The following is a 27,469-nucleotide window of genomic DNA, read 5'->3' as shown; positions in this document are numbered from 1 at the left end:
CCTGTCTTTGCCTTCCTCTCCTCAGCTGTAGAATGAGGATATTATACTTACCTTATTGTGCTGTCCTGAAGGGAAATGAGAGGATTCATTCACTCACTCATTCATCCTTTCAACAAACACTTACTGAGCATCTACTCTGTGGCAGGAACTGTGCTAGAAGCTGGGCAGGGCAGTGAACAAAAAGATGGACGTGCCTCATGGAGATGACATTCTAGTAGAGCAGACAGAAAATGCACAACTAGAGGAACAATCTCAGATATGGATAAGGGCTGTAAGAAAAATAAAGGACTCAAGGGAAAGGAAATAGTGAGAAATGGTGACTTCTGATGGGGTGGTCAGGGAAGGCCTCTTTGAGGAGGCGGCATTCGGGCAGAAACCTGACTGAGAGAGGACTGCGATATATAAGTGCTTAATAAATGTCATTTGTTATTATAATTCATACTGTGGGAGTAAGAAAGTCCCCAAACAGGGAAGAATCCTTTGCCCCATAACCCCAGATGGAGTACCCCCTATCCCCGTCCTTATACCACACGCCCCCAATTCCAGCTGCTGTCTTGAGGTGTCCCCATGGGGTAGGGTCTCCTTGCTGTCAACTGACAAGCCACGGGTCTGTACCTCCAGGCTCCCTCCACCTAGGGGACCCTCCCCTGCCCCTTGCCTTCTCCCAGGGCCTGCCCTCTCCGGGCAGCCTTCCAGTCCGCCCCTTCAGTTTCGCACTTACTCATTTGTTAATAGAATCACTCCACTACTGTTATTATGCTCCCTCATTTCTTTACAGTCATGACAGATATGAGTGCTTGGAACATCCCTCTGAGGGGGCAGGAGGCTATTACTATTTGTATTTTACAAGCAGAGAAACTGAGGCTCAGTAAGGTGGTGATTTGCCCCACAGCAGATGCCTACCCAAATCTAGTCTTCCCACCTGAATCCTCAGACTCTGCCTTCACAAATGGTCCTGCACTATTCACTGAGAGCATGTGAGCCTATGTGCACACACACACACACCCCAGAACTGCCAGCTCCTCAGGGGAGGGCCAGCGCTGTCATCTTGGTATCCCTTGCGGCACCTAGCCCAGGGTCCTGCATAGTGAAAGTCCAAGAATTCTCACAGAGTGATTCCGTGGCACTACCTGGAGAGTCCAAGACGGAGCAAGACACCTTCCACCCTCTACACAAACTCGGGCAGGCTTCCTGCCGCCCCCTCATCCCTTGCCTGGGCCAGCTGGTTCCCCCTCCTTCTCCTCCTCCTCCCCCACAGTGGCCTCTTCATGCTGGCTGCCCCAACTCACTTCTCCAGCATGGACATGACGATCGGGGGTAGCACCAGGATGGGCATGGGCAGGACCACTCGCGTCAGCGCCGTCTCCAGCAGGGCCTGAGGGGCAGGCAGAGGCTGTGGTAAGAGGGGCCTGATGGCCGGGGACGGGACAGCACACCCACCCTAGGTGTGTGCCACCACAACACAGGTGTGTCTGAATGGCATTATTCATGGGATTGCTCAGGAAGCTGCATTCCACACAACCAAAAACACTGGTCTCCTTTTTTCTTTCTTTCTTTCTTTTTTTAGACAGAGTCTTGCTCTGTCTCCCAGGCTGGAGTGCAGTGGTGTGAACCCAGCTCACTTCAACCTCCGCTTCCAAGTTCAAGTGATTCTCCTGTCTCAGCCTCCTGAGTAGCTGGGATTACAGGTGCACACTACCAAGCCTGGCTAATTTTTGTATTTTTAGTAGGGAAGGGATGGAGTTTCGCCTTGTTGGCCAGGCTGGTCTCAAACTCCTGACCTCAGGTGATCTGCCTGCCTCAGCATCCCAAAGTACTGAGATTACAGGCGTGAGCCACCATGCCCGGCTTCCACTGTTGTTCTTACCACACACATTTGAGAAGAGCAGATTCCCACCACCTGCCACACGTGGGGAACACCCAGGCAGCCCCAGGAAAGGGCAGTGCTCAGGGAGGTGGTCGAGCACCCTGGGGATGGTGGGCACAGCCTCACATACTGTGTGCATAGGGGCTGGGGAGCAGCTCTAAAAGCAAGGCCGGCACACACAGCTGGGGCCTGTTGAGCCAGTAGGGCTCATGGAGCCAAAGGAGGACTGAGCTTCTGGAATTTACCATTTTTGTTGTTGGTGTTTTTTGTTTGTTTGTTTGTTTTTGAGACAGGGTCTTCCTCTGTTGCCCAGGCTGGAGTGCAGTGGCGTGATCTCAGCTCACTGCAACCTCCGCCTCCTGGGTTCAAGCAATTCTCCAGCCTTAGCCTCCTGAGTAGCTGGGATTACAGGCACACTCCACCACACCCAGCTAATTTTTGCATTTTTTAGTCGAGATGTGGTTTCGCCATGTTGGCCAGGCTAGTCTCAAACTCCTGACCTCAGGTCATCCACCCACCTCAGCCTCCAAAATGCTGGGATTACAGGTGTGAGACACCGCACCCAGCCTCCTTTTTGTTTTCTGTTTTTTTTTTTTTTAAATCTCTTAAAGACAAAGATTTGCAAGATCTTGTGTCTCTTGGCTCTGGATGAGTCTTTCTCAGTGACAAGAGGTTGGTTCTATAAGGGAGGTATGCTTCAGTAGGGCATCTGCAGGGTTTCCCTGAGGATCTGCCTGGGGCCTTGCTCCAGGGGCTCCCAAGGGATTCCTGGGGTAGCGGTGTCCCTGGCCACAGCACAGCTCAGTGGCAATTCTGAGCTCCGACAGCCACTGTGGTGAGTTCCTTTAACCCCACAAGCTCCGGTCCCCAGAAGAGGCTCCAGGAGCGGCTCACAGCCCACAGATGCCTGGAGTCCTTCCCCAGACAGCAAAGAACTAAGCAAGCCAGGCTGAAGGGAGCTCAGGCCGCCTGGGTTTCCGTGCTGTGTAACGCTGAGAGGAGTTATCACGGCTGTCCTCCCTCAGGGGGGTTGGGGAAAAAGAACAAGGCTGGGATAGGAAGTTGAGGACAGGTGGGAAACTGAGGCTAAATCCACTCTCATGATGGGCTCAGGGCTGAACATTTCTCCCATGGAACCTGGGCTCTTCATGGTCAGCCTCAGGAAGGCCTGGGAGAGGCCCCTCTAGTCTCCAGAACAGGTATGGGAATGACAGGAGGGTCCAGTGCCAGTGCAGGGAGCAGAGGATGCAATGTAGGCATGACACCCCCAACCCCTTGCCCTAAAAACCTTGGAGGGGCACTGACTTGGAGAGAGCTCTTCCTAGACCAAAGTCTGATTGAGAAGACCACATGACTGGGGTAAGGCTTGGGGCCCTCATGGGAGCTGATGAGGACAGTGGCTGGAACAGGGATGCATGCTCGACTACCTCATGGCTCCCCGCCAGCACCCACCCTGCCCCATGCCCAGCACAGAAGCCAGAGCCCAGGGGGCAGCAAGAGGAGCCACTAACCACCATCAGGACAAAGGCTAGGAAAGCAGAGGGAGATGTACACATGGACTGTGTTTTCTTTTTTTTTTTTTTCCTTTGAGATGGAGTTTCACTCTTTCACCCAGGCTGGAATGCAGTGGCGTGATCTCGGCTGCAACTTCTACCCTCCGGGTTCAAGCAATTCTCCTGCCTGTGCCTCCTGAGTAGCTGGGATTATAGGTGCCCACCACCACGCCCGGCTAATTTTTGCATTTTTAGCAGAGACAGGGTTTTGCCATATTGGCCAGGGTGGTCTCGAACTCCTGACCTCAGGCGATCCACCCACTTTGGCCTCCCAAAGTGCTAGAATTACAGACATGAGCTACCGTGACCAGCCCGTGTTTTCATTTTTTAAACTGCAATTGCTAGAGTGGCTGAGCCTATGAAACCAGGGGTGAAAGAAGGTCTTGTAACAAAATATCCTCCAAACCTCTGCAAGCCTCAAATCCCTCGACCTCACGCACGGCACTCACTCCCAGGTGAGCTCTCACCTGCAGAAGTGCCTATTAACCCAGAACCACAAACCACTGGCCTCCCAAGCTTTCCTTGGCTTACTCAAGAGGATGTGAAGGCCTGGGAGGCAGGGCCCTGGGCAGAGGGAGGGGGAAGAGAGCTCTGAGGGAGTCTCCTCTGCCCTCACCAATTAACACCTCCTCTGGGTGAGACAAGCTAGAAGCTGGGTCCTGAGGGGCTGCAACAAGAGACAGGGACTTTTCACGGCAGCAAGGGCATGTCCAGGGGAACAGGCAGGAGGCCAGAGGCCCAGACTCATGCAGATTGGAGGTGGCGGCAGGGTGAGAAGAGACATCAAGAGGCCAAAGCAAGGGTACTCCGGATAGAAGCCTGTGGAAGACACACGCTAAGGGAAAACTACTCCCCTCCCTGTTGCTGGCCTCCCCAACCCTGCAAGCCCCCAGACCCACGTGTCTGGCTGCGATCTTGGAGGAGCCCACGAGGTTGCCATCGCTGTCCAGGACATCAATCCCTTCCTCCAGCTCCCCATACCGCATCAGGACCACGTTGCAGATATTGGCACTGGCTGCAGAGAGACGGGATGCAGAGAGCAGGATGAGGAGGAAGATGGCATTCCACCTGGAGGGAGGTCACTGCGCTCCTCCCTACCCAAGCCATGGGGCTCTGTGTTCAAATGCATGGGCAAAGCTTGGGGAAGGGGTGGTTCTGTTGTCCACCCGCCTATCAGCCTGCTGAGGGATCTGGGGGACCTTGGGAACCTGGTAAGCAGAAGTAGAAAAGAACAGGTATTAGGGAGGACACCCGTTCTGCCTCAGAAAGCGGCCACTTACCGAGGGATTGCTATCCTCCCCTCCAGGGCAGACTGTCTAGGCAGGCAAAGCGGGTGTCCATCTAGGAGGGCTCTCTGGCCTGAAGTTGCATCCCCCCTGACCCCGAGAGGCCTGATGTTCCACCATCAATGGGGCCCTTGGGCTGCCCCATCCTCTTGAACTGCCTGTCTCACATCCAGCCCCTCCAGTCTGTGAGTGAATCAAGTTCTCAGAAATTTGCCTCCCTGACAGCAGGTGCCAGAGAGGCAGAAACCTCAGTGTTCACCCAGCACCACCCCCTCATCATATGGATGGAACACTGAGGCTCAGAGAAGAGTGACTTATTTGAGGTCACACAGCAGAGTGGGACAGAGCAGAAAGGCTACAGCACCTCTGCCTCTGAATACCCAGCGGGGCAGGAGGGTTGGGGGGAGCGGCGGGCTGAGTTAAAGGCAGACCTTCTCCATTCTTGCTTCCTATGGTTGAATTCCTGCCTTTGGCTAGGCCCCTCCACCATCTGAGATCTTGGGGACCTGGGCTGAGGGGAGGGTTCCCGGCTCCTTAGTGAAGCACTGGTTGGTGAAGTCTGGGGCCACCAGACTAGCTCAGGGATCCTCTCTCTGCTCCCCCAGTCTGGAACTCACACGACGGGGCCAGGCCCCGTGGCCCGGTACAGTGTGGGTGTTGACCCCGCCTGAACTCTCCCAGCCCTGCTTCAGGATGGAAGTGGGGGGACCTGGGAGGGGTGGGCAGGTGGGGAGTGGGGGGTGACAAATGCGGAGTCTGCCTGCTTCACTCCTCCCCCCAAAGCGCCTTGCTGTGTTTAAAGTTTTAATTTTTGCTAATTAATGTCAATTAATTTTGTATAATGAGTGTTTAATTTTGGGGAGTGTGTGAGCCTGGGAGCGACTGCAGTTCTGGGCTGTGAACGCTGATTAGCATCAACACCTGCTGCTTCCCCCTCCCTCCAGTGGGGGGGGGCACCAGGGTTTGGGGAGCTGGAGGGTGGCGGGGCCTAGTGGGCAGGCGGAGTGGGAGGGAGACCACAGATGCTCCTGGGGCCTGAGCCAACAAGCGGTCCAGGGTGCTCACAGCTGGGGCACAGGGTTCTGTGGGTGACGTGTGGCTTGAGACCCCGGGGGCCTCAGTCGCCTGTTTCGTTAAAATGGGGAGGTGGAATAAACAGGGGAAGACCGAGAGGCTCTGCAGTCTTTGGAGAAGAAAAGCAGGAGACCAAATACAGTTCTAAAATGTATTTAGAGCACACACGCCATCTTCGAGTATCTCTTCTGCTACCACCGACGCTCAGCGCAGTGGGAACCATGGGAAGTCCCTCTGCGTCCCGGGCTCTCCTGCCCCACAACAGGCATGCTCACCTGCCCTAAGGAGCCGCTGTCTGCCAGGGGCGGTTTTGTGGGGCATTTGGCCATGTCTGTGGGCATTTTCAGTGACTGAGATCTAGGGGTCGGGGGTTGCTGCAGGCATCTGAGTGGAGAGAGGCCAGGGGTGCTGCTAAACATCCCGCAAGGCACAGGACAGTCCCCTCACCAAAGGATCATCTGGCCCCCAAATATGTCAACATTGCTGACATTCAGAAACCCTCGTTTTCACCATAGGCAGCGACAGATGGAATTAGGAAGCTGAATCCAAGGTAAAGGAGATCTGGTTAGCAGGGCATGACCAGGAAGGGTTGGGAGCCTGGGTTTGGGGCCATCGGGCTTGGGTTCCAATTCTGGCTCCATATCTCTCCCCACTCAGCCCCAAGCGCCCAGGGCTCAGGGCCCAGAAGGGTCCCCCAGGGTAGCCTTGGGAAGCAGCCACCTGGCCTCTGTGTTAGTGGTACGCCCTCTAGTGGCCATAGGGAGGCTATGCATCCCCCATGCCCTTGGGGCTGCCAGGCTCTCGGTTCCCAGGAGACCTGAGAAAACCATTGAGAGGATAGTGTGGTTTTCTGCCCTGAAAGGCATCAATCCCAGCCCTCTGAGGAAGCTGTCCACCATACCACCACCGCCGCCACTCCCGGAAAGGCAAAGATACAGGAATGTGGTCCAGGAGATGAGCATCCTGCTAAGGTCGGGAGCTACCAGCTCACTCTGGGGACTTGAGCCATTGCCACCCCAACCCCACCTCGGCTTCTCCTGGCATAAAAGGAGGGGCAGAATTTAAGGTCTCCACAGGATTTCTGGGTGCTGGCTGAGCTCACACAAAATGTCAGCCTCTGCACCTGTGCCCATGCCAAGTCAGGGGAAGCTGGGGACAGCTGAAACATCTCTAGCCCCGATTTTGTGTGTGTATGCACAGGGGAGACAAAGAGAAGAGAGAGTGTGGATCTGGAGGTGGTGGTGGACCAGCCCTGACTCACAATGGCATCTCACTCCCTTCTTGTAATCTCCAAACATTAAACATGGGGCGAGCAGGACAGCTTTGGTTCAAACATAAAACCACTGAGATGAAAGATGAAGCATGAAAGGAAGTGAAAACCCAGCCTCCTTCCCCTCATCCAGCCCCTCCAGGACATTTCTGAAGCTGCCTGGATGGAAAAAAGACAGAGAAAACCCTAAAAGTCATCTCAGAATGATGGTACTCCCCCAGGCTCCTCCCTTGAAACAGGCAATTCTTACAGCCTACATAGATGGCACATGACCTACAATCTCTTCTGTTGACTGTGTGCATTGGTTGGCCTTTATTGAGCACCTACCGTATGCACAGGCTACCAGCCATCCATGCCCTTGAGCAATGGGAATGCCAGCCTGTTATAGTGATTTCATTTCCATGAGCTCATCTCGAACTTTGAATTCTGCCATATCCTTTTCAAACTGTCCCTGATCCTTCCCATCCCACTCCTGGCAAGTCCAGCTCCTGTGACAGGGACACTGAGAGCCTAAGCAAATGATACAGAGAGAGACAGAGAGAGAAAGAGAGAGAAAAAAAAGAAAAAACAGAGACAGAGAGAGAACGAGAGCACGCACAACCCTGGGGCATGGGTCTCCTCTCCAACACACCAGCAAGATCTACTATTGATGGTATCAGCAGGTTCATTAAGCAGCCTGTTAGTGATGATGTTAAGGAAGCTGGCACATTTTCAACTCAGATTGACACCATTCAAGACTCAGGCATAACTGATGTTTGAGCAGCAATGTGGGAGATGTCAAGGAATGAGAGAGAGAAAGAGAAGGAGAGAGAAAGACATTGCTTCTTGATGATGGCAAGCTCAGTGTTAAGTCCTGAAGAGAATTTGCTCTTGCCTGCTGCAGATGTTCTCACATCCGACCCATTGCGATGCAAAATCATGCAGATTGTGAAAAGCTAATGAAGCACCCAGTGTAAAAGGGGCAGTGTGGGGAGGAAGAAAGAGCAGTAGACAGAAAGACAAATGTGCAAGAAAGTTCTCCAAAAGATCACAGGGGAGCCTGCCCCCTGAACTAGGGCAGGAATAGACAAGCAGATCAATGCAGTGCACTAGTCCTGTAACACACCCATCTGTCGGGGAAATTAATTGGTGGTAAAGCAGTTCTATCAACTCACAGGGAAAGGACCATCAGTAGCAATGGGCTACTGATTTGGGGAAAATAAACTACATAACTCCTCAATTCTACAATGCACTTTCCCATATTTTAATGTTTTAAAAACCATGATGTGCCTTACAATGAAAGTCGGCAGAGAAGGGAACCTTACCTGCTACTCAACACAATTGCCTGTACGTGTGTGAATTCAGCCATGTGTAGAGGTACCCATTCATTCAAGTGTCACCTCAGCTGACCACAGCAATCCATACAGAATTTGAACTTAAACTTAGATTCCTAATTGTTGCCTAAAACATCTTTCTAAAACTTACACTATAATGGAGCACGGACATGAAAAGTTATTGTACATGCAGAAGATCGTCTGCCAGATACCAGGCAATGCAATTAAAGACAGTAGAAATTGCCAAACCATAGATAGCTACCCTAAAGAAATGCTTGCCCATATGCACAAAGAGACATTTACAAGGATGTTAATTATAGCACTGTTTGTAAGAGCAAATAATTAGAAACAACCTAAATGTCCACCATTAGGGAACTCACATGGGAAGATCTCCAAAACAAACTGTCATGTGAAAAAAGCTACTGACTATGTACATGATGATTTACTGTATGTAAAGCCCTGTAATTGGCATATGCACATACATGTGTGCGTAAATCCACAGGTAATGTTTTGGAAGGTTCACAGCTCACAGAGTGGTCTGCTTGGGGAAAGGAATTCAATTTGAGAATTAGGGGTTGTTGAAAGACTTCCACTTTTTTACACCAGAATTTTTCTATAATATTTAAATTTTTACAGTGAGAATATAATCATGTTTCATTTACCCAAAAAGTAAAAAAAAAAGAAAGAAAGAAAAAAAAAACCTGCCAAACTTCTTGAAGAAGATCACACAAATTTTAAAGCCAGCAGGGATTGACGTAACCTAGTCATGGGTCCACACTTAGGTACCTACGACATGTGGGCTTCCTAAAGAAGCTGATTAATTTCAGGAATATTTTTTCTTCAAGTAACGAACAAATATGAGACACAAGTATAACCAAATCAGAAATGCAAACAAAAATTCCCAATATTCTTTTATATGCTTTGAAATTATACCATTCATCTTAAACAGGCTAAAGGAGTCGAGATTAGAAACAGGACTACAAAAAGCAGTGGTGGCCACGATGCTGTGTTTAAAAACCAATGCCCAAAAAAGAACAAGAAAATGTGAAGGAGGCTTAGACTCCAACTCTGTGGTACTAAAGAAAGTGACTTGTATTGAATGTGTAAGTGAATGCTTGCTTATTCCTTCCAATGGACACTAACTATAGTTCTCTTCTCTTCTAAGAGGCTATTATGTTAATACCTCTTATAACTCAGGCATCTTAGAAACGCAGCATTCAAGATTGATTTAGAAACTATACTATAAGAAATGGGGACCTGGGAAGTGATATTCATTACATATGATAAACAAAGGGCTACTAATCTTAAGTTATGGAGGGTCATAGTGACTGACTCCCAAGAGCTATTCTACCCCCCAGAGATTAGTCCAAACTAATAGTAATAATCCTCCCACGGGCAGTGACTGATCAAGGAAGAGGCATGTGACCCGATTTCAGACAACCAGGAATGTCTGCTGGGGACTTCTGGGGAAGGTCTCCTCCCATCTAAGAAGGGGTGGGAGGCAGGCAGAGCCTCTTGTCCTCTGGACACTGGGTCCAGATGTGATGCTTGGAGCTGCTGCCGCCGTCTTCCACAAGCCTGAGATGAAGCCCACCGGGAGGCCAGCAGAGCAGCACTGGGGGAAGCACCCTGGATGCCCCACCTGACACTCGCCCTTTGTAAAGTAATAGACTCCCTTATTCTTTAAACCCTCAACACAAACTGTTGGTGCTAATTTCAGCCAAAAAATCCATACGATGTGTAAGAGCTTTAACAATTATTAAGAAAAATATATGGTGATCAAAATCATAGAAAAATATATGAGTAGGCAATTCATAAAAGACTGAAAAACTAAAAAACATGAACCCAATCTTACTAATAATCAAGGTTAGGTTTCTAGATGTGAGGGAAAAAAATCTGCAGGAGTTCCTCATAGGTTTTGGAGGCTAAACCTCATTGGTTAAAGGGTTTACAAATAGCTATTCCCAGCCTGTGACTTGTTTTTCTCACAACATGGTGTCTTCTGTCATATAGTTTAATACATAGTCAGATAAAGAATTCTTCCTGGTAGATACATTTTGTGTTGTTAAGAAACTCTAGGCAGGGCATGTGCCTCACGCCTGCAATCCCAGCACTTTGGGAGGCCGATGTGAGTGGATCACTCGAGACCAGCCTGCCCAACATGGAGAAACCCCATCTCTACTAAAAACAAAAAATTAGTCGGGTGTGGTAGCGCATATCTGTAGTCACAGCTACTGAGGAGGCTGAGGCAATATAATCGCTTGAACCAGGAGGCGGAGACTGCAGTGAGCCAAGATTGCACCACTGCACTCCAGCCTGGGCAACAGAGAGAGACTCTGCCTCAAAAAAAAAAAAAAAAGAAAAAGAAAAAGAAAAAGAAACTTTACGCGTACTCCAGTGTTCATCTATATTTTCTTCCAAAGGTTTTAATTTACTTTTCACATTTAGGCATTTAATCTATCTTGAATTTGTGGATGGTATGAAATAAGGATATCCTCTTGCTCTCTCTTCTGTTTGGAAACCCAAATGTCCAATAAAGTTAAGAAAAGTTTCCCAACCATACTGGGAACTGGGAAAATGCAAATTAAAATGAGAAATAAACCAGTTCAGATGAACAAATTTTACTCTTTTTTTCAGATGTAGTCTCACCGTGTCACCCGGGCTCGAGTGCAGTAGCACAATCTTGGCTCACTGCAACCTCTGCCTCCCAGGTTCAAGCGATTCTCCTGCCTCAGTATCCCAAGTAGCTGCAATTACAGGTACCCACCACTATGCCCAGCTAATTTTTGTATTTTTAGTAGAGATGGGTTTTCACCATGTTGGCTAAGCTGGTCTTGAACTCCTGACCTCAGGTGATCCACCCGCTTCAACCTCTCAAAGTGCTGGGATTACAGGTGTGAGCCACCACGTCCAGCCCAGATGAACACAAATTTTAAGAGATCGATAATATCAAATATTGAAGAGGATGTAGGGAAACAAAAATTCATACCCTGCAGGCTGAGTAAACGCCCGTATGCCCATCTGGCAATATTTAATAAAGCTAGAAACATGCATACCCTCTAACGTGTCCATTCCATGTCTGGCTACACACCCTAGCCTGGAGATTCCCAGCACTGGCTGCACAAGTGAAACCAAAGCTGAGGCAGGGTCCAGATCTGTTTTGTTTTAATTCCCCAGGTGATTATAATACAGAGGAAGGTTTGAAAACTTTTGCCCAGGAGAAACTCTTACTCATGTGCACATGAGCTGTTTAGAGCACAAGGTTGTTTAGAGCAGGACTGTATAATAATGAGAGACTGGAAACAACCTAAATGTCCCCAATTAATCACCTGTGGATGGCCACAGAGTACAAATGCCTATGGCAGCTGAAATGAATGTATATGTATTAACATAAATACATTTCAAAACCACAACGAAAGGCAAGTTTCAAAAGGACATGTACAGTATAGTACAGTTAAAAAATTCATGAACAATACAATTGATGGCTTATGATACATGCACATATGCTAAAATACAAAACCTAAATGGTAAGCATACACTAACTCCAGGTCGGTGCCTTCTGTGGGGAGAGAAAGAAACCAGAATCAAGAAGGCGGAGGGTTTTGAGTGTATCTAACGTTCTCTTTCTCTATTTCTTCAATTTTCTATGTTAATAGAAAAATTTCATAATTAAAAAAACAGGCCGAGTGCAGTGGCTCATGCCTGTAATCCCAGCACTCTGAGAGGCCGAGGCGGGTGGATCACCTGAGGTCAGGAATTCAAGACCAGCCTGGCCAACATGGTGAAACCCCATCTCTACTAAAAATACAAAAATTTGAACATCTAATCACCTCTTACCCCCAATACAAAAATCACCCGTAATCCTAGCTACTCAGGAGGCCAAAACAGAAGAATCTGCCTCCCAGGAGGCAAAGGTTGCAGTGAGCCGAGATCATGCCACTGAACTCCAGTCTGGGTGACAGAGCAAGACTCTGTCTATAAATAAATAAATAAATAAATAAATAAATAAATAGAAAATAGCCATGGAACAAACTATTGTGGCCATTAAGGAGAAGTTAGAATTTTATGACTGCCATGGAAAGACATCTAAAATTGACTGTGAGGTTAAAAAGCAGTTTACAGAATAGTGTATATATATATGAACCCATTTGTATTAAATTACATTTATATAAACATATTTACACTATATATAGATATAATGGGCAGAGATTCATATACTTTTAGATGTTAACTTGAATTTGGAGGGATATACACTAAATGACTCTGGAGAGAGAAGTAGGATTGCTTATTCTATTATGTATTATCAGAAAGAAATAGAGCCATTTTCATTAAAACAAACAAACAAGCACTCTAGTAGCAAGCATGAAACTTCAGTTGCTATTTTGGCTCAAGACTGATGTTGGACTAAGTACTTCCAGATTCTACTTCCTCATCTGCAAGAAGTGGGAGGTAATGCTGGCCTCCCCTCCCCTCTTCTCTCTTCTCTCCTCCCTCCCCCTCTTCCTTCCTTCCACCGTTGTGGGCAACACAGTCAATGATTCAAATGGTGTAAAAGGGGAAATAATAAAAAGTAAGTCTCCTTCCCAACCCTAAGCTTCATCCCTTCCCCAGAGGCAACCATTGTAGCCAGGTTCTCACGTCCCTGCCCGGGGAAGGTTTATGCATTGAAAATATACATGTAGGCGTATTACCACCTTTACACACTCACACATACTCTCTCCCTCACACTCGAATCACAGCAGAATACAACCCCTCTGCCTTTAAGACAGTGATGATTATCAAATAAGGATGCATGCCCTCATATTTGCTCGATTTCACAAAAATCCCCATTATTCCATCTGAGAGGCAGTGTTAAGTAAGCAGCACAAATTTTCTTTTAAGTAGCTTGAGAATTTGGGGAGAGTTTCACAACCCATATTGAAGTGTCACCGACTCAGGACCGGGAATTTCTGGACTGAAAAATCAGCCTGTAAGTCTAGGTGCAGGCTGACTCGGAAGTTTGGAATCTCTTAATATGATTCCTGCTAATACATCCATCTTTTTAAAAAGCCCCTTTTTATCACAGCTGCCTCTTAGCTTGAGATTCTTCAATGGTTCCCCGTCAACCAAAGATAAAGCTCAAACCCCGAGCTAACACTCATAGCGCCAACATGCCCTCCTCTGTTCCCCAGCAGGCCAGCCCAGCCCAGCCAGGCCCCCTGCTCCCTTCTGCATTCCCCTCCTGCACAGCCCCTCCCTCCCTCCGCATTACACTTCCCCACTTTCTCTGCCTCTGGGCGTCTCTACCTTCTGGATTTCAGGAATTATAAAACCCTGGAACTGGAAGGCCATTTACGCAACAAGCACTTATGGAGCACCTACTGTATGCCAGCTCCCGAGCAAGCTGCTTGGAAACAGGTGCCTTGGTCATGTGCGAGTGCCCCTCACAGCTTCTGAGGCCTGTCTGCTGATCAGACATTTCCCTCAAATCCAGGGGTCAGGCAGTTCATTTCAATAACAGGCTCTCAGTTTTTTCAGAAGATCCTGTCACTCTCGTGGCGTTACCACTTATCAGAGCTACTCTTGACGTGTACAGCCAGAATTAAACAGACTCCTTTGTTCTTGGTGTTCTATCTTTAGTAATGCAGCTGAAATCTGAGTGAGCATCATCAGAGGCACATGCCACACCAGGGACCCATTCTGAGCACATGGCCCACGAGACCCCTGGGTCTCTGTCTTGAGAACTTCAGCCAAGTCAGGTCTTGGCACCCTATCACTTGTGCACCTACATTTTTTGAACAGCAAGACTTACATCAAACCTTGTGAGATCTCATCGGCCCACCTCAACAGATCTTTTTAGATCCTGGTGCTCTTGCCCATGAATTCACAATCCCTGCCAGGTTGGTGTCCCTGTTTCTTGAATGTGAGCCACAGGCCTCCTCCATCCAAGGCAGTCAAAATAACTGAAGGGAATGAAACTGAAAACAGAGCCCTGGGACACTAGACACTTCCCTCTGGCTGCCTTGGACCCACTGCCTGTGTCCTCTGGGGTCTGACACACACCAGGGGCCCATGCCAGTTCTGAGGCTGCCACCGATTCCAGCACCCAGCCCAGCCCAGCCTTCCACGGCTCCTCAAAATCCACACCACCACGCCCACATATTCCCTTGATAACATGATCTAATTATCCTGTCCCTTTTTTCAACAAACACCCTTTCCCGACATAATTCAGTTCATATTAAATTCCTAAAATCGCAGAGGTGATGGAAGGTGATTGAGAGAGATTATTGAATGGGTTTCATCCTCTATAAAACTTTATTGCCCTTATCACTGGAACTTTTGTGTTTTTTTTTTTGTGCCATTTGAACATCTAACCATCTCTTACCCCCAAAGAACAAGTTCCCTGATGGCAGGAATGTGCCACCCCTGATTGGGGCAGGAGGAACAGAGTAGAGCTGGAAAAGGATCAACATTTAAGAGGTGCTCATGCTACGCTGGGAAATTGACATGTTTAATCCCCATGAAAACTTTGCTTAGAGATACTAGTATCCCGTTTTATAGATGGGGCCACCATGGCCTGGAAAGGTTGGATAATCTACCCAGGATGATCTGGAAAGGGGTGAGCTCATTGGTCATTCGCCCTAGGCCTGCTGACTAAGAGTAGACCACAGTGATGGTAAAAATGTATACAAGAAAACAGAGCACTCAAAACCAACTTTAAAAAGTGGAAAATGTTCAGAATAAATATCCAGGTAGCTACAGAATCTGGCCACCACTCTCATCAAGGTGAGGTTCTGCTGCGAGAGCCTCATCTCAAACCTTTTGTGCCAAAGCACTCGTTTGATCATTGAATAAACCCACACTGAGCACCGACTGTGTGCCAGGCACCGAGGGGGCTGAGGGTGGTGGTGGATGAGATCCAGTCCCTGTCTTGGGGCACTCACTGTCTAATGGGGGAGGCAAGCTTGGAAACAACATGGGCAGTCCCCAGATAGACATCAGCACACACGGGTAGCTGCTGTCTAACCCTGGCTGGGATTCCCAGCGAGGGCTTCCAGAGGAGATGGTGTTTGAGCCGACTCACAAAGGCCTGGCAGTCGATGGAGGGCAGAGGGTGGCTTGAGGTAGTGTGAAGAGCAGGTATCCAGACATCAGGGCCACATGCAAAGGCCCAGGGCCCAGCAAGAGGGAGGAGAGGAGGATGGCAGGATTCTCCAGGGCTGCAGTGGGGCACAGGAGAGGCAAGAGCAGGGCAGGTCAAAGAAGGGACTCCTGGCATCCAGAGGTGCCTGAAGGGCGTGGATGCCACATGAAGCACCATTGACCTTGATGGAGGGACCTTGATGTCACAGGGCCCAGGACAAAGCTGCCACAGGTGCACGCTGCTGCCTCCTGCTTACAGGGGATGAGGCCTGGGGAGCTGAGCTCTGACCTGGGGGTAGGCCCTCCAGACTTGGGCAGCACTGCCATGGCCACCTCCTAGACGGAGAAAGCAGCGTGGACTGAGCACAAAGAGGGAGCAGTGGAGAGAAGAGGGGTTCAATGACACAAACACCCGTGTGGACTTGGGGAGAAGGGGGTGTGGACATCGGGGAGCAGGTTTGCCACGCCCGTGAATGAACAGAAGAGCTTCTCCCAAACAGTGCCAGGACACTCTGGGCGACGGATTCACCGGTGAACACAGAGATCTTTTCATGGCAATACAATGCATTCTGACATTTAACGTAAGAGACTGCTGGGGACGGCACAGGAAGAAGTCATTTCTCAGCAAGGAGCTGCTGAGGCTGGCATTTCCGGTGCCTGCAGGAAGCTTGTTCTCCTTGGAAGGAGCAGCTGGCTGATGCCGAGGCTCGGGCCTCCCTCATTGGGAGCTCAGGGCCTAGCTGGGGGTCTTGATGAGCACATGATACAATCACTGCCTGTTCCCTGCTTTGAGTGGATGTAGCCAGGCAGCCTGGAGTGACCTTCAGGGCTTCCTGCCCTCCCCATGCCCACACCTACCCGGAGTCTAGAGGGTCAGCTTTATAGATGTGCTTGCTGAGACAACACCACAGTCTCCACCTCCCTAAAGCCCCTGCCCCACCCATTACTGTCAATAAGATGTGTCTATTCCCCTGGCCACTGCCCCTCTGGGACCCGGGACCTGGCCCTCCTTCCTGCTGGTAACTGCTCCCGGTACCCCTCCCCCAAGGCCCATCAAGAAGCCTGTAGGGCCGGCAACCCCTGGAACGGACTATGCTCACAGAGACTGGTGGCTGGACCTGGGGGTGTGTATTTTTCCAATGCCTCTTCTACTGACCTTTAATTACACTGTTTGCCCAGCTTCCCAAACCATTAACTTCACCTCGCAGCAACCATACGTCAATTAACAGAGGGCCTGCTCCGAGCTTGAGCTCCTGAACACAATTAGGCGTGACAGTCCACAAATAAGAAAGAACTGGAGAATTAATTAAGGTCTAAGCAAATTAATTACCAGTCCCCAATCGATTCCGATGCCAGCACACATGCTCCTGGGCTCACTGTCTTTCCTAACATCTCCACGTATAAATAGAAACTGAGATCTCCCACACGATTGCTGTTCTAGACCAGGGGCACAGCATAGCCCTGAAACCACCTCTCTCCAAGGGGAGAGAAATGGCTGCAGTGAGCATTCCAGGGCTTCCCACGTACTCAGCACATGTGTGTGTACACGCATCAGTCATGTGACACAGGCGTGTGCACACACACACTCTGAAAAACTAGGGGGGAAACCTGGAGGCAGAACAGGGAGGATACTGCGTAGCCTTGGCTGCCTCTGGGCCACACTGCTCAGTTTCTCAGCTATAGGGGTGAGGGGTTATCTCAGAGGGCTTGAAATAGCCCTGGGCTGGGCCTGGGAGGGCTGGGCTCTGGCCAGCTCAGTACCACTTTCAGCAAGTCTGACTTTGTTCATTCTTCTGTAAGAAGGTCATGATGGCATGCTCTGCCTTCAGACCCTCCCAGCACAGAATGAGGAGAACCGAGGGAGGAGAGAGGCCTGCTGGAGAACAAGAGGGGAGCTGTGCAGCACCCAAGAGCTCTGCAAACCTCAAGGAGGCCTGCAGTCACAGAGGTCCTGGTGGGAAGGGGCTGAAGGAGGGTCTCATCAGAGGCCTCATTTCCAGATGAGGAGACAGTGGGTAGAATGGGGTGGGAGTGGTGGAGTTCGGTGTGGGGTCCAGGTGCGTGTGTCTCAGGCCACTCTTAGGCAGTGTGTAGCCCACCTCCCAGGCTTCAGGCTGGAGCCTGCAGAGGAGCTGGCAGAGCCTTGGGAAGAAGAAATTGACTCCTGGGGCTTCCTTGTTCCCTAGAGCTTGAGTTCCCAACCTGCTCAGAAGTGTGAGAGTCTGGATGTGGCCTCTGACCACAGGGCACAAGCTTCTTCAGGACCCCCCATCACCCTGAAGACCCCCTTCAACTCCACTCACATCCCAACAACAGGGCTTAAATATGATCACTGCCACTTTCCCCAGCCACCTTCCCCTGTGCACTCACTGCTCAGTGAGTCCCGTCTCTGCAAGCAGCCTAAAGGGACAGAGGACCCTCCACGAGGTCAAGCACAGCCTGAGCCAGCTTCTTGGTCACCTTTAACGGTGGCCCAGCCAGGTCTGGCCTGGCCTGCCTCAGAGAACTGGAGTGAACTCCGGGCAGGACCTAGGCCCTGCCAGCACCCGGTGCAGCTTAGGGATACTCTGGATAAGGTGCAGAGAGGCCAAGTACAGGGACTGGACAGTGGCCTGAGAGGACCAGCGGGCTTTGAGTCTCTGGTGGGTAAGGGCCATACCTAATCATCTCAAAACTGTGTCAGCATTGACTAGGGCAGTCCGCAAGTGCCCACTTGCGGATAAGAGGGATGGACATGGGGACTAGAGAGATGGAAGCCTGTGGTGGGGGAGGGGAGGCTGGGGCTGGGGCAGAAGGCAGGCAGGCACCCAGCCAGGACTCAGCAGCCAGGCAGAGGAAGAAGCCACAGAGGGCCTGCCTCTCCCTGGATCCCAGCAAGCTAGGACTGTCACCGCTACAAACCACATTATGCAAGCTGCGAGGGATGTTCAGGATCTCAAGACTACAACAGTGGCTGCACCTGTGCCAGCAGCTGAGGCCTCATTCCCAAAAAGAAGAGGGGAGGGGAATTGCACTGGAGTCTGAAGAGGGGCAGGTCAGAAAGTCTCAGACCCAAAGCAGGGACCCTCCTCCTGAAACAGTCCCAGAGAGGTTAAGACCACGCCAAGGTCACACAGCAAGATGGCCAGTAGGGCTGGAATGGGCCCCCGGCAAAGTTCTTATCTAAAGCTTGGCTAAGGACAGATTACATCTTGGCCGAATCCCAGATCCAGCCCAGTGCAGCCAAGCGCTGCCCCTTCTCAGACTGCATCTAACCCTCCAGGCTGAATGGCCAGGAACAGCAGTTGGGCAGCCGTGTTTGCTTTATTAGGCCTCCTAACGAAGTCAGATCTAAAGGGTTATTCCATTAATGGCCCACGACAGAAATAGCTGAAAGTTCATTAAAAGTGTGGCGTTGCTATAGCAATTATCTGGGCTGGCTGAGGCTAAGCCAGGTGGCTGGTTCTGGGAGTTCATTAGTCTCCGGGTCATCCAGGGGTGGGGCTGCCCAGCAATGACCTCTCACCCTCTCACAGGGCTTTGCGAGTGCTTCAAAGCACCTTCCTCTCAGTGGAAACTGGTTTGTGGCCTCACTTGCTCCTCCCAGAGCTCTGGGCTATAGGAAGGTGGGTACTGGTACCCGCATTTTACAGATGGAGAAGCAGGGCCCTGGAGATGATGATCAGAGTCAGGACCATGAGCCTGGGTCTGACTCCGGCTCTTCAGACCGTGCCTTGGTACCACAGAGGTCACAAGTCCTCATGCCCTGTGCTGGCCTGTCCCCACTGTTGTCCTCTGGCACAGATGGGGAGCTCTGCTGTTATGGTTCAAGCACTGGTTTACCCTTCTCTTTTGACAACTATGCACTGCCTTACGCTGTTCTCAATACCAAAGGCTTGAAACCTAGACTAGCAGAAGCTTTCAACCTTCTCTTGTGCCAGGAACCACTCTGGCTTCACTCTGGTGAAGCCTATGGACCCCTCTCAGAATAATGTTTCTAAATGCATAAAACAAAACACATAGGATCACGGGGATCATCCTGAAAGAAATTACCAAAATACTGTGATATAGTAATAGATGTTTTTTGGGTTTTTTTTTTGGTTTGGTTTTGTTTTTGAGACAGAGTCTCACTCTGTTGCCAGGTTGGATTGTAGTGGCATGATCTTGGCTCACTGCAACCTCCAACTCCCTGGTTCAGGTGATTCTCCTGCCTCAGCCTCCTGAGTAGCTGGGATTACAGGCCTGCACCACCACACCCAGCCAATTTTTGTATTTTTAGTAGAGATGGGTTTTCACTATGTTGGCAAGGATGGTCTTGATTTCCTGACCTTGTGATCCACCTACCTCGGCCTCCCAAAGTGCTGGGATTACAGGCGTGAGCTACCACATTCAGCCTAGATGCGCTTTTTAACTAATGAATTAAAAACAAGGTCTATCAGTTGATGTATTAAACATGAATTAGTGGACAGGCACGGTGGCTCACGCCTGTAATCCCAGCACCTTGGGAGGCCAAGGCAGGTGGATCATGAGGTCAGGAGTTCGAGACCAGCCTGGCTGACATGGTGAAACCCCATCTCTACTAAAAATACAAAATTAGATGGGCATGGTGGTGCATGCCTGTAATCCCAGCTACTTGGGAACCTGAGGCTGGAGAACTGCTTGAAGCCAGCAGGTGGAGGTTGCAGTGAGCCGAGATCGCGCCACCACACTCCAGCCTGGGTGACAAGAGCGAAGCTCTGTCTCAAAAGAAAAAGAAAATATGAATTAGTGTTGATCATAAATAATATTTTAAGATCTCTGTAAGAACTATAATGTGCCATGAAAACATCTGTGATTTCTACTGGTGACAAAGTCACAGGTCCTGCTTCTGACTGTGGTTTGCTGCCTACATTCGTAATGGAAGGAAATGTTAAAAGGCAGTTAGAGGTTAATGTAAATCTTTTCTCTGACCAAGCTCACTGGATCCGCAGCATTCTGTCTACTGACCCCTTGGGGGTGTGGGACCCCAGGCTAAGAACCCCTATGCTGAAAGCAGAATCTCAGCACAGAGCTGGTCAGTGGGACCCCGTGATCTGTCTTTTAGCTACATATTTTGCACCACTTCTCCCAGCTGGGTGCCCCCTGGGCATCAGGAGAGGTGTAGAAGGGTCGTCTGTCTTGCTGGGAGCCCCGCGGTCCCCTACACCCACCCACAGCACACATCTATGTGCTGTGCAGGTCTTACCTACAGCAGGGAACGGCACAAACCTCTGGATGAGAAGGCGGGTGGCTGGGGTGAACTTGTTGGCTTTCTGAACCAGGACATTAAGGCCCACCTTTGAAAGAAAAAAATAAAAACACAGAAAAAGTACATGATGCTGCAGTGGCTTATGGGAGGAGCGGAGAACTGGAGGAAGGACAGAGGGTGGCGGATGTCATCTTTCCCCACAATTGCACCTCACACCCCTAATCCGCAGCGTCACCTGAGGTTGCAGAGCTCCAGTGTCGCTGCATAAAGTACCACTGCCCAGTCATCCCAGGCAACTGGCCCATAAGAAAGAGGGAGAGGTAAAGCATCAGACACACACACACACATTTACACACTCACACACACACACTGCAGAGGAGAAAAGGGATGGGATGATGTGGCAGTTGCTGGTAAAAGGATACATACTCCATGAATAAACGAAGTGTAGAAAGGCCTCATTCCCACCCCAGCCCTAAGCACCACCTTTCTGAAATCCATGGTACACCCAGGTGTGGGCCCAGCCAGACCATAAGGGCTCAGGACAGGGAGACCCCCACACCTGCCCACAGGCTGCAGGACTAAGCAGTGTAGCTCAGGGCAGGATGGAGGGTGAGGTGGATGTCCTGAACTCACTGTCATTGCCTTCACACCTGTCACCTGGCCCAGGATGCCAGGCGCCCCACCCCAGGCCCTGGCTGGGGTCTTCATCACTCCAGTCCATCCCCTAGGCTCTTTCAGCTTTCGAGAGCACAGGCTTTCTCATGTCTGCCACACCAGCTCCTCTCTATGACCAACCTGCCTGAGAAGGTACCATCTCCTTCCCGCAGCAGCCTTGGCCTCCATAACCTCAACACCCCATGTTCAACCCCAAGAACTGCTGCTCATCAGATGCTCTGTACCCTTCCAGCCACGGGGCCTTTGCCGTGCTGGTCCGGGTGCCTGGGATGCCTCCCTCCTCCACTCAGTCCACACCTGTTCTTTCAGGCCCGCCCAGGAGTTCCACCTCCAGTGTCACTTACTAGCAGTGGGACCTTAGGCAGGTAAGTCATTTCATCTTTCTCTGCCTTGGTTTACCTATCTGTAAAAAGGGATAGTAATACCTACAACATCCCAGGGCTGGTATAAGAATGTATGTAAAGTGGTGGGTGTGAGCTTGGCATATAAGAGACCTCAATAAATTAAGCTATATAATCATGATGTCACTGGACCAGGAGGAGTGACTGCACCTTTTTCATCTTTGTATGTGCACTACCTAGGGCTACACTCACTGGCACACGCTCAATAAATTGGTGACTCAGGAATAAATGCAGGAACCAACAAACATATGACTGCATGGAGAAGACAAAGGCTGGGAGTGGGGCTTTGCGGAGGAGAGAAAGATGGGGTTGGGCTAGCAGAGGAAAAGGACTTTCTGGTGGAGAAATGCATATGAGCGCAGGCCTGGAGACAGAAAAGACAAGATGCATGAAACCAGAAAAGGGGTTGGGTTGCAGAGGCCTCTGCTTCCCCAGACGGTGGTCAAAGCCAGCCCCCTGCGCTGTCTTTCCTGGGAAGCGTGGGAGGAGCCATGGCAGGACTCCTGGCCTGATGGGCTGGGGCAGCCTGCTCTCAGGTCTGGCACACCTGGTGGCTCAGCAGGCCACCCTGTGCCCTCAGGCCTAGCTCTGGCCTTAATGTTGTGGGTGGTTGGGGAAGACGCAGAGCCTTGGGAAGGCCTCCAGGGCTGCCAGGTGCCTGCCGCTGTTGAGGCAGGGTGCAGCAAGGCAGAAACAGCCCAGGCCAGGCTGCGACTGTGAGACCCAGGAAGACAAGGAAGTGCTGGTCCGCCAGCCCCGGGGCAGTGCAGCATTCCGTGGAGCCAGAGCGCTTCCTGGCATGCCCACCCTGGGCTCTCGGGAACACAGCCTCCATCTTAAGTCTCAGGCTGATCCTGAGTCCAATCTTTGTCCTCCCAGCTCGCTCAAGAGAAGGCTGGGAGGCAGCCAGGGGCATCACGGCGTGGACTCACTTGAGTGGTACGGTGGGCAGGGCTGGGGAGCTGCCGGTTCACACTGGGCCCTGCTGCCCCCGCCACACGAATGGAATTCATCAAGTCCAGGAGCGAGTGACTCAGAAATGGCCTCCCTCACCCCCAAAAAAGTGCAGTGAGAGAAAGCGTGGGAGGAGGCTGGAGGACACGCAGACGGGCAGTAGCGATGAAGAGGCGGGGGTTTGGGGGAAGTCAGTAAGCACCTCCTACATGAGGCCACTCAGCACATATTCACATGAAATATCTTAATGAGATCCCCACGACAAGGCTTTTGGGTAGACCATGTTGGCCCTTTTTACAGATAGAGACAGGTCCAGAGAGGTTAAACAATTTTGCTCAAGGACAGACAGCTGTCATGAGGCAAGTAAAGCTAGGATTTGAATGCAGGGACTGCTAATTCCAAAGCCTTGCTCCTAACCACAGTGCTCTCGACCTTCCCATTGTCTCCCACCTGAGGGAGTGATGCTTTCATATCTGCATGCCTTTGAACGGCACATCTGCATAGCAAGCACCTCCCTGACAATGGCCTCCTTGGGGCTGGGATCCAAATGAGTGGAAAACAGAAGGCAACTCCTGCAGGGAAGACAGGGCCCTTGAACCACTCCTGCCCCCAGCAGCCAGAAGTCAGAAGATCTGAGTTCAAAATCCTGCATGACAATTTAAGAAGATACAGGAAGTGCTGGAAGAGGCGGGGAGCAGGAGCCATTCAAGGAAGTGAGTAGAGGGGCTGGGACCCTTCCCCATGACAGCCTCTTGGGGGTACGCAGGGCTGGAGAGCAGTGGGAGGGAAAGGAGGAAAGGTAGCCATCACATTTGCCTCCCTCTCTCCAAAGCCTCCCCGTCCCTGGTCGGCCATTCTTTCCACTGGCTAGGACTGGCACAGCCCAGAGTGCAGGGAGGAAGAATGAAGAGAGAAAACAATGTTCTTGTCCCAGGTTTCTTCTGGCCTCCCCTTCCCTGAAAGTCACCAGGTCTCCCAGCATGGATAGGGTGACATTTAGTGCGGTACACATATGTTTCTGAAAGCATGGCCGACATGCCTGAGACCGAGAAAGGGGCTGGGGACCAGCAAAGCAGGGAGGAGACCTGGGCATGTGTGTAGCTGTGAGCTCATGAGGAGTCAGTGAGGTCACAATGCCCACTTGCCAGTGATAGGCCCAGTGGCAGGGAGGGCATGGACATAGAAGAGGCAAAGGGCCACTTACCCTCACCCCTTCCCAGGCCCCAGCCCAGGTCTTACTGCCGCAGCACCTAGGACAGCCACAGCCTGAGAAGGAACCCAAGATGGCTGCAGACCAGGGGTTGGGAGCCCGTCTGTTCTGGTTCCTCAGGGCCCTTTGGCCTGGAACATTTGGTAGAGCCCGTTAAAATGAAAAAGCCAAGAGGCTGGTGGCTCTGAATGCCAGCTCGTTTTCCCTGGCATGGTGGGTCCTGTTTAAGGGAACCAGCTGGTATTAATGGCACACAGCTCATCACAAACAGCAGCTAGCGATCAGAAAAATCAGAGCTAATAATCGGGTTCAGGAAAGATAATGAGATGTGGAACAATTACTGCTGAGGGTCCCCCAGGATCTGTTTTAACAGCATCCAAATAAGCCACAAAATAGAAATTAACCAAACAGGAGCTCCATTTTGGTAGATGGGGAAAACAAACAGGGTGTGGATTTTGCACAAGAATTTCTCATATGGCCATCAGACAGGGGTTCTGGGAAAACCAGAGCTCAGGCCCCACAAGATATCAGCAACATCCTGAAGGAGAGAATAGGCCTTCTTGACCACCTATCTCCAAGGTCTGGCTACTGGGCCAGTGAATTTGCCATGAGCAGCTGACAGGAGACCAGGGGAAAAGGAGGGAAGGCCAGCTTCCTGATAGTCCCCACAGAGATGGGAACAGGGTCGACCAGCAGCAGGAGCTGTGGGTGGGGTGGGAGCTTCATGACACCAAATCTTTAGTGTCATGAGCTACACAGTTGGTGGCTGTAGCCTTAAGAACCAAGGGCTTTCCGGGCCAACAGGCCAGCAAGGAGACAGTGGATGGAGCTGGAAGAATGCCTGCATCCCTCTCCCCGCATCTGTGCCCTGACTCCAGCCTGAATATCCGTCGCCTGGTGGATGCCTCTATGTCCAAGGGCTCTAGGCATTCCACCTTCTCACACCTCAAATGAAGGTTGTCTCGCTCTTCCTCACCCACACCCCAGCCTTCTCGCCCATTTCCAGCTCTGCTTCTCATGCCAGAGACCTCAGAGCGTTCTGGGCAGAAGCCTCCCGGGGCCCACGTGTAACCATGGCTCCCTGGTGCATCTCTCGGATATCATGAATGCAGCTGTTTGCTCTCCCTGCTCCCCCGACTCAGCACGCAGCCTCTGTCCCAGGATGACTACGTGCCTCCTAACCAGGCCCCCTGCTTCCACTCTTGCCTCCATCCATCTGCTCTCTACAGCAGTCGGAGTGAAGTCTGAAAACACATGGCAACTTGCTTAAAGCCTTCAGTGGTACTGGAGGAGCCACACAGCCCTGCAGGACTGCCTGGCTTGCTTGCAAGGCTCTGGCTACCTGTATGAGGAGGTGCCGTAAGGGAGTGGGTCCAAGGGTCATGAAGCCTCCTGAGGAAGGGGATGCCTGCCTGACCCCTGAGTAGGAGGCTAGGAAGGGAGCGGGACTCCGCCAAGGATCAGAAGCATGAAATACCAGGTCGTCTGCGGGGCACTCAGACAACAGTCTGCAGACTCTACTGCACCAGTCATTATGGGGGTCCAAATGGCCCTGAAGAACAATGGAGGAAGGGGCATGCCTAAAAGGAGGGCACCTCTTGGGTGGTAGATAATAATGTAACCAAGGGTTAGGGGTTTGTGTGGGCACTGGGGGCAAGGGTTGGAGAAGGTCAAAGAATCGCTGAAGTACCAAAAATATCCACCAGAGGGCACACTTGATAAAACACACTGGTAGTCAAGTAGACCCAAGACCCTCCATGGAGGTCAATTGTTCCCCAACCCCAGCCAGCCTGCTGCTTGGCAATGGGGTCAGCAGCAAAGTAGCCAAGTAGCTGGGACAGAGTTCTGCACAGGCTAAAACATCAGTTGCTCCAGCTGTGACCAAGTTGCTTGTTTGCTGACAACAGTGACCAACCCTGACTCCTGAACCACGCCCCACAAGGGCCAGGGGGCTACCTGCTAGGAAATCAATTACACAGACCCCTTCTACACAGGAGGCGGCAACAACTTGTCGTCCCTAGAAAAGACACAGAGCTGCTTTCTGTGTCTGACTCGCACTGCCAGCATCACCATCTGCAGGCTTCTGAACACTGCAGATTCTCTACAGGGTCCATGCGATGGACCCTCCAAACCCAAAGCCACTCCCTGAACACAGCAAGACAACAGTCTGGTCCAGGATTCCCAGGTGCTGTCATCCCCCTACCTCTCTCCAGCCTGGAGAAGAATGGAAGGGCCTGAGGTACACCCTCCGCCACAGAGTCAGCCAGGCCTGTCTTGCAGGCGGCAGGGCATGCTCTGGGCCAGGGACAAATATATGCCGCTGACTTGACAACGGCCAGAAAACACAGGCCCAGGAACTAAGTATGAAGGTGAGCAGAGGGTTGAACTCTGTTATACCTAAAGAACCTCTCAAAAAATATCTTCCAGTCCCCACTGCTCTCAGGGTACCTGGGGAGGGACTTGTCTGCCAGGCGGCATGGTAATAGCTTCTCCAACCTAGAAGCTGAGAACACCACTTGGCTTCTCCCATCTCCCTATGCCACAGGGGGTGCAGTAGGAAAAAGGCAAAAGGGGTCTCTGTGTGTGATTAAGCCTGGGTAGGTCCTGTCACTTACTTCACCTCCGTGCCTCAGTCTCCTCATCTGTAAAATGAGGATGAACACCTAAACAATGCCTGGCGCGCTGCAGGCACTCGGGAAGTGCTAGCCATTATTACAATTCTCATGACTACTTTCCAGTCTGACTATCCAGGGAACACAGAGTTGTCAGTAAGCAATGGGAACTGGAAGGTGTACGGGTTCAGTACCCAGGGATCTCCTGGAACCCCTCCTTCTATGCCAGTGTCTGGTAGTGAAGGTTAACAGCCACTGCATCCTACACAGAAAGAACCCCCCAGGGCCCAGAACCTTTGGGAATGGAGCTCAGCACTGCCCCAACAGGGAAAAACCTCAGCCAGCTAAGACCTAGCTGGAAGGGAAGGGTGTGAGGAATGGGCATGAAGTGCCTCTCATCATGTGGCTCCCCCAGGCAGCTCCTGATTGGTCCCACATCACTTCATCCCTGAGTCTTCCTCTCCAGCCCCACGTCCACCCTCATCCAGGCCCCTCGTCCATGAGGGTGGCCCCACCCCTTCTCCTCCAGCCCACTTCCACCTGCACCATCTGAGACACCCAGCAGATGACACCCAGGCAGGGCTCCAGGCATGGCCTCCTTCCTCCTGAGCAAGGCACTCACGGTGCCTCTTGACTAGCCCTGATCCTCCTCCACTCACGATCACCATCACTCCCTACCCGGTGGCCACCCTCCTGCTCTGAGCCCAGAGTTGGTCATGTTCTCCTGTGCGCCTCTGCCTGTGTGGTGCCTTCTCTCTGGAACACCCGCCCTGTCTGCCCCTTGCTCTCTCCACTCTGTCCTACGAGTCAGCCCTGTGTGAAGTAGGGGCCCCTCCCCTGCTCCCACCACACCCTGGGGTCACCTTAATCATAATTCTGATTATACCACAGAACGTTCTAGCTTCCCCTCTCAGCGCCTTGAAGGA

General features: G+C 51.2%; 1 protein-coding gene across 50 annotated transcripts in view; it reads right to left on the bottom strand.

The window, feature by feature from the left end:
• The window catches only part of SFXN5 (sideroflexin 5), a 130,594-nt gene that overhangs the window by 24,789 nt on the left and 78,336 nt on the right, over positions 1-27,469 (bottom strand). For 32 of the 50 annotated variants that reach the window (XM_077959347.1, XM_077959346.1, XM_077959348.1 and 29 more), the window contains 3 exons: positions 20,689-20,779; positions 4,320-4,435; positions 1,290-1,375 (listed from right to left, as the gene is read on the bottom strand). In XM_077959347.1, the coding sequence (XP_077815473.1) occupies positions 1,290-1,375; positions 4,320-4,435; positions 20,689-20,779 (293 nt within the window). Of the gene's footprint in view, positions 1-124; positions 212-1,289; positions 1,376-4,319; positions 4,436-20,688; positions 20,780-27,469 lie in introns of all 50 variants that reach the window. The other 18 variants (XM_028832383.2, XM_077959384.1, XM_077959383.1 and 15 more) reach the window with 5 other exon arrangements.

Source organism: Macaca mulatta, chromosome 13, assembly GCF_049350105.2.
Source record: "Macaca mulatta isolate MMU2019108-1 chromosome 13, T2T-MMU8v2.0, whole genome shotgun sequence".
Lineage (NCBI taxonomy): Eukaryota > Metazoa > Chordata > Mammalia > Primates > Cercopithecidae > Macaca > Macaca mulatta.
Note: the sequence above shows the minus strand (reverse complement) of the source record. Positions and strands in the feature narration are given on the sequence as shown.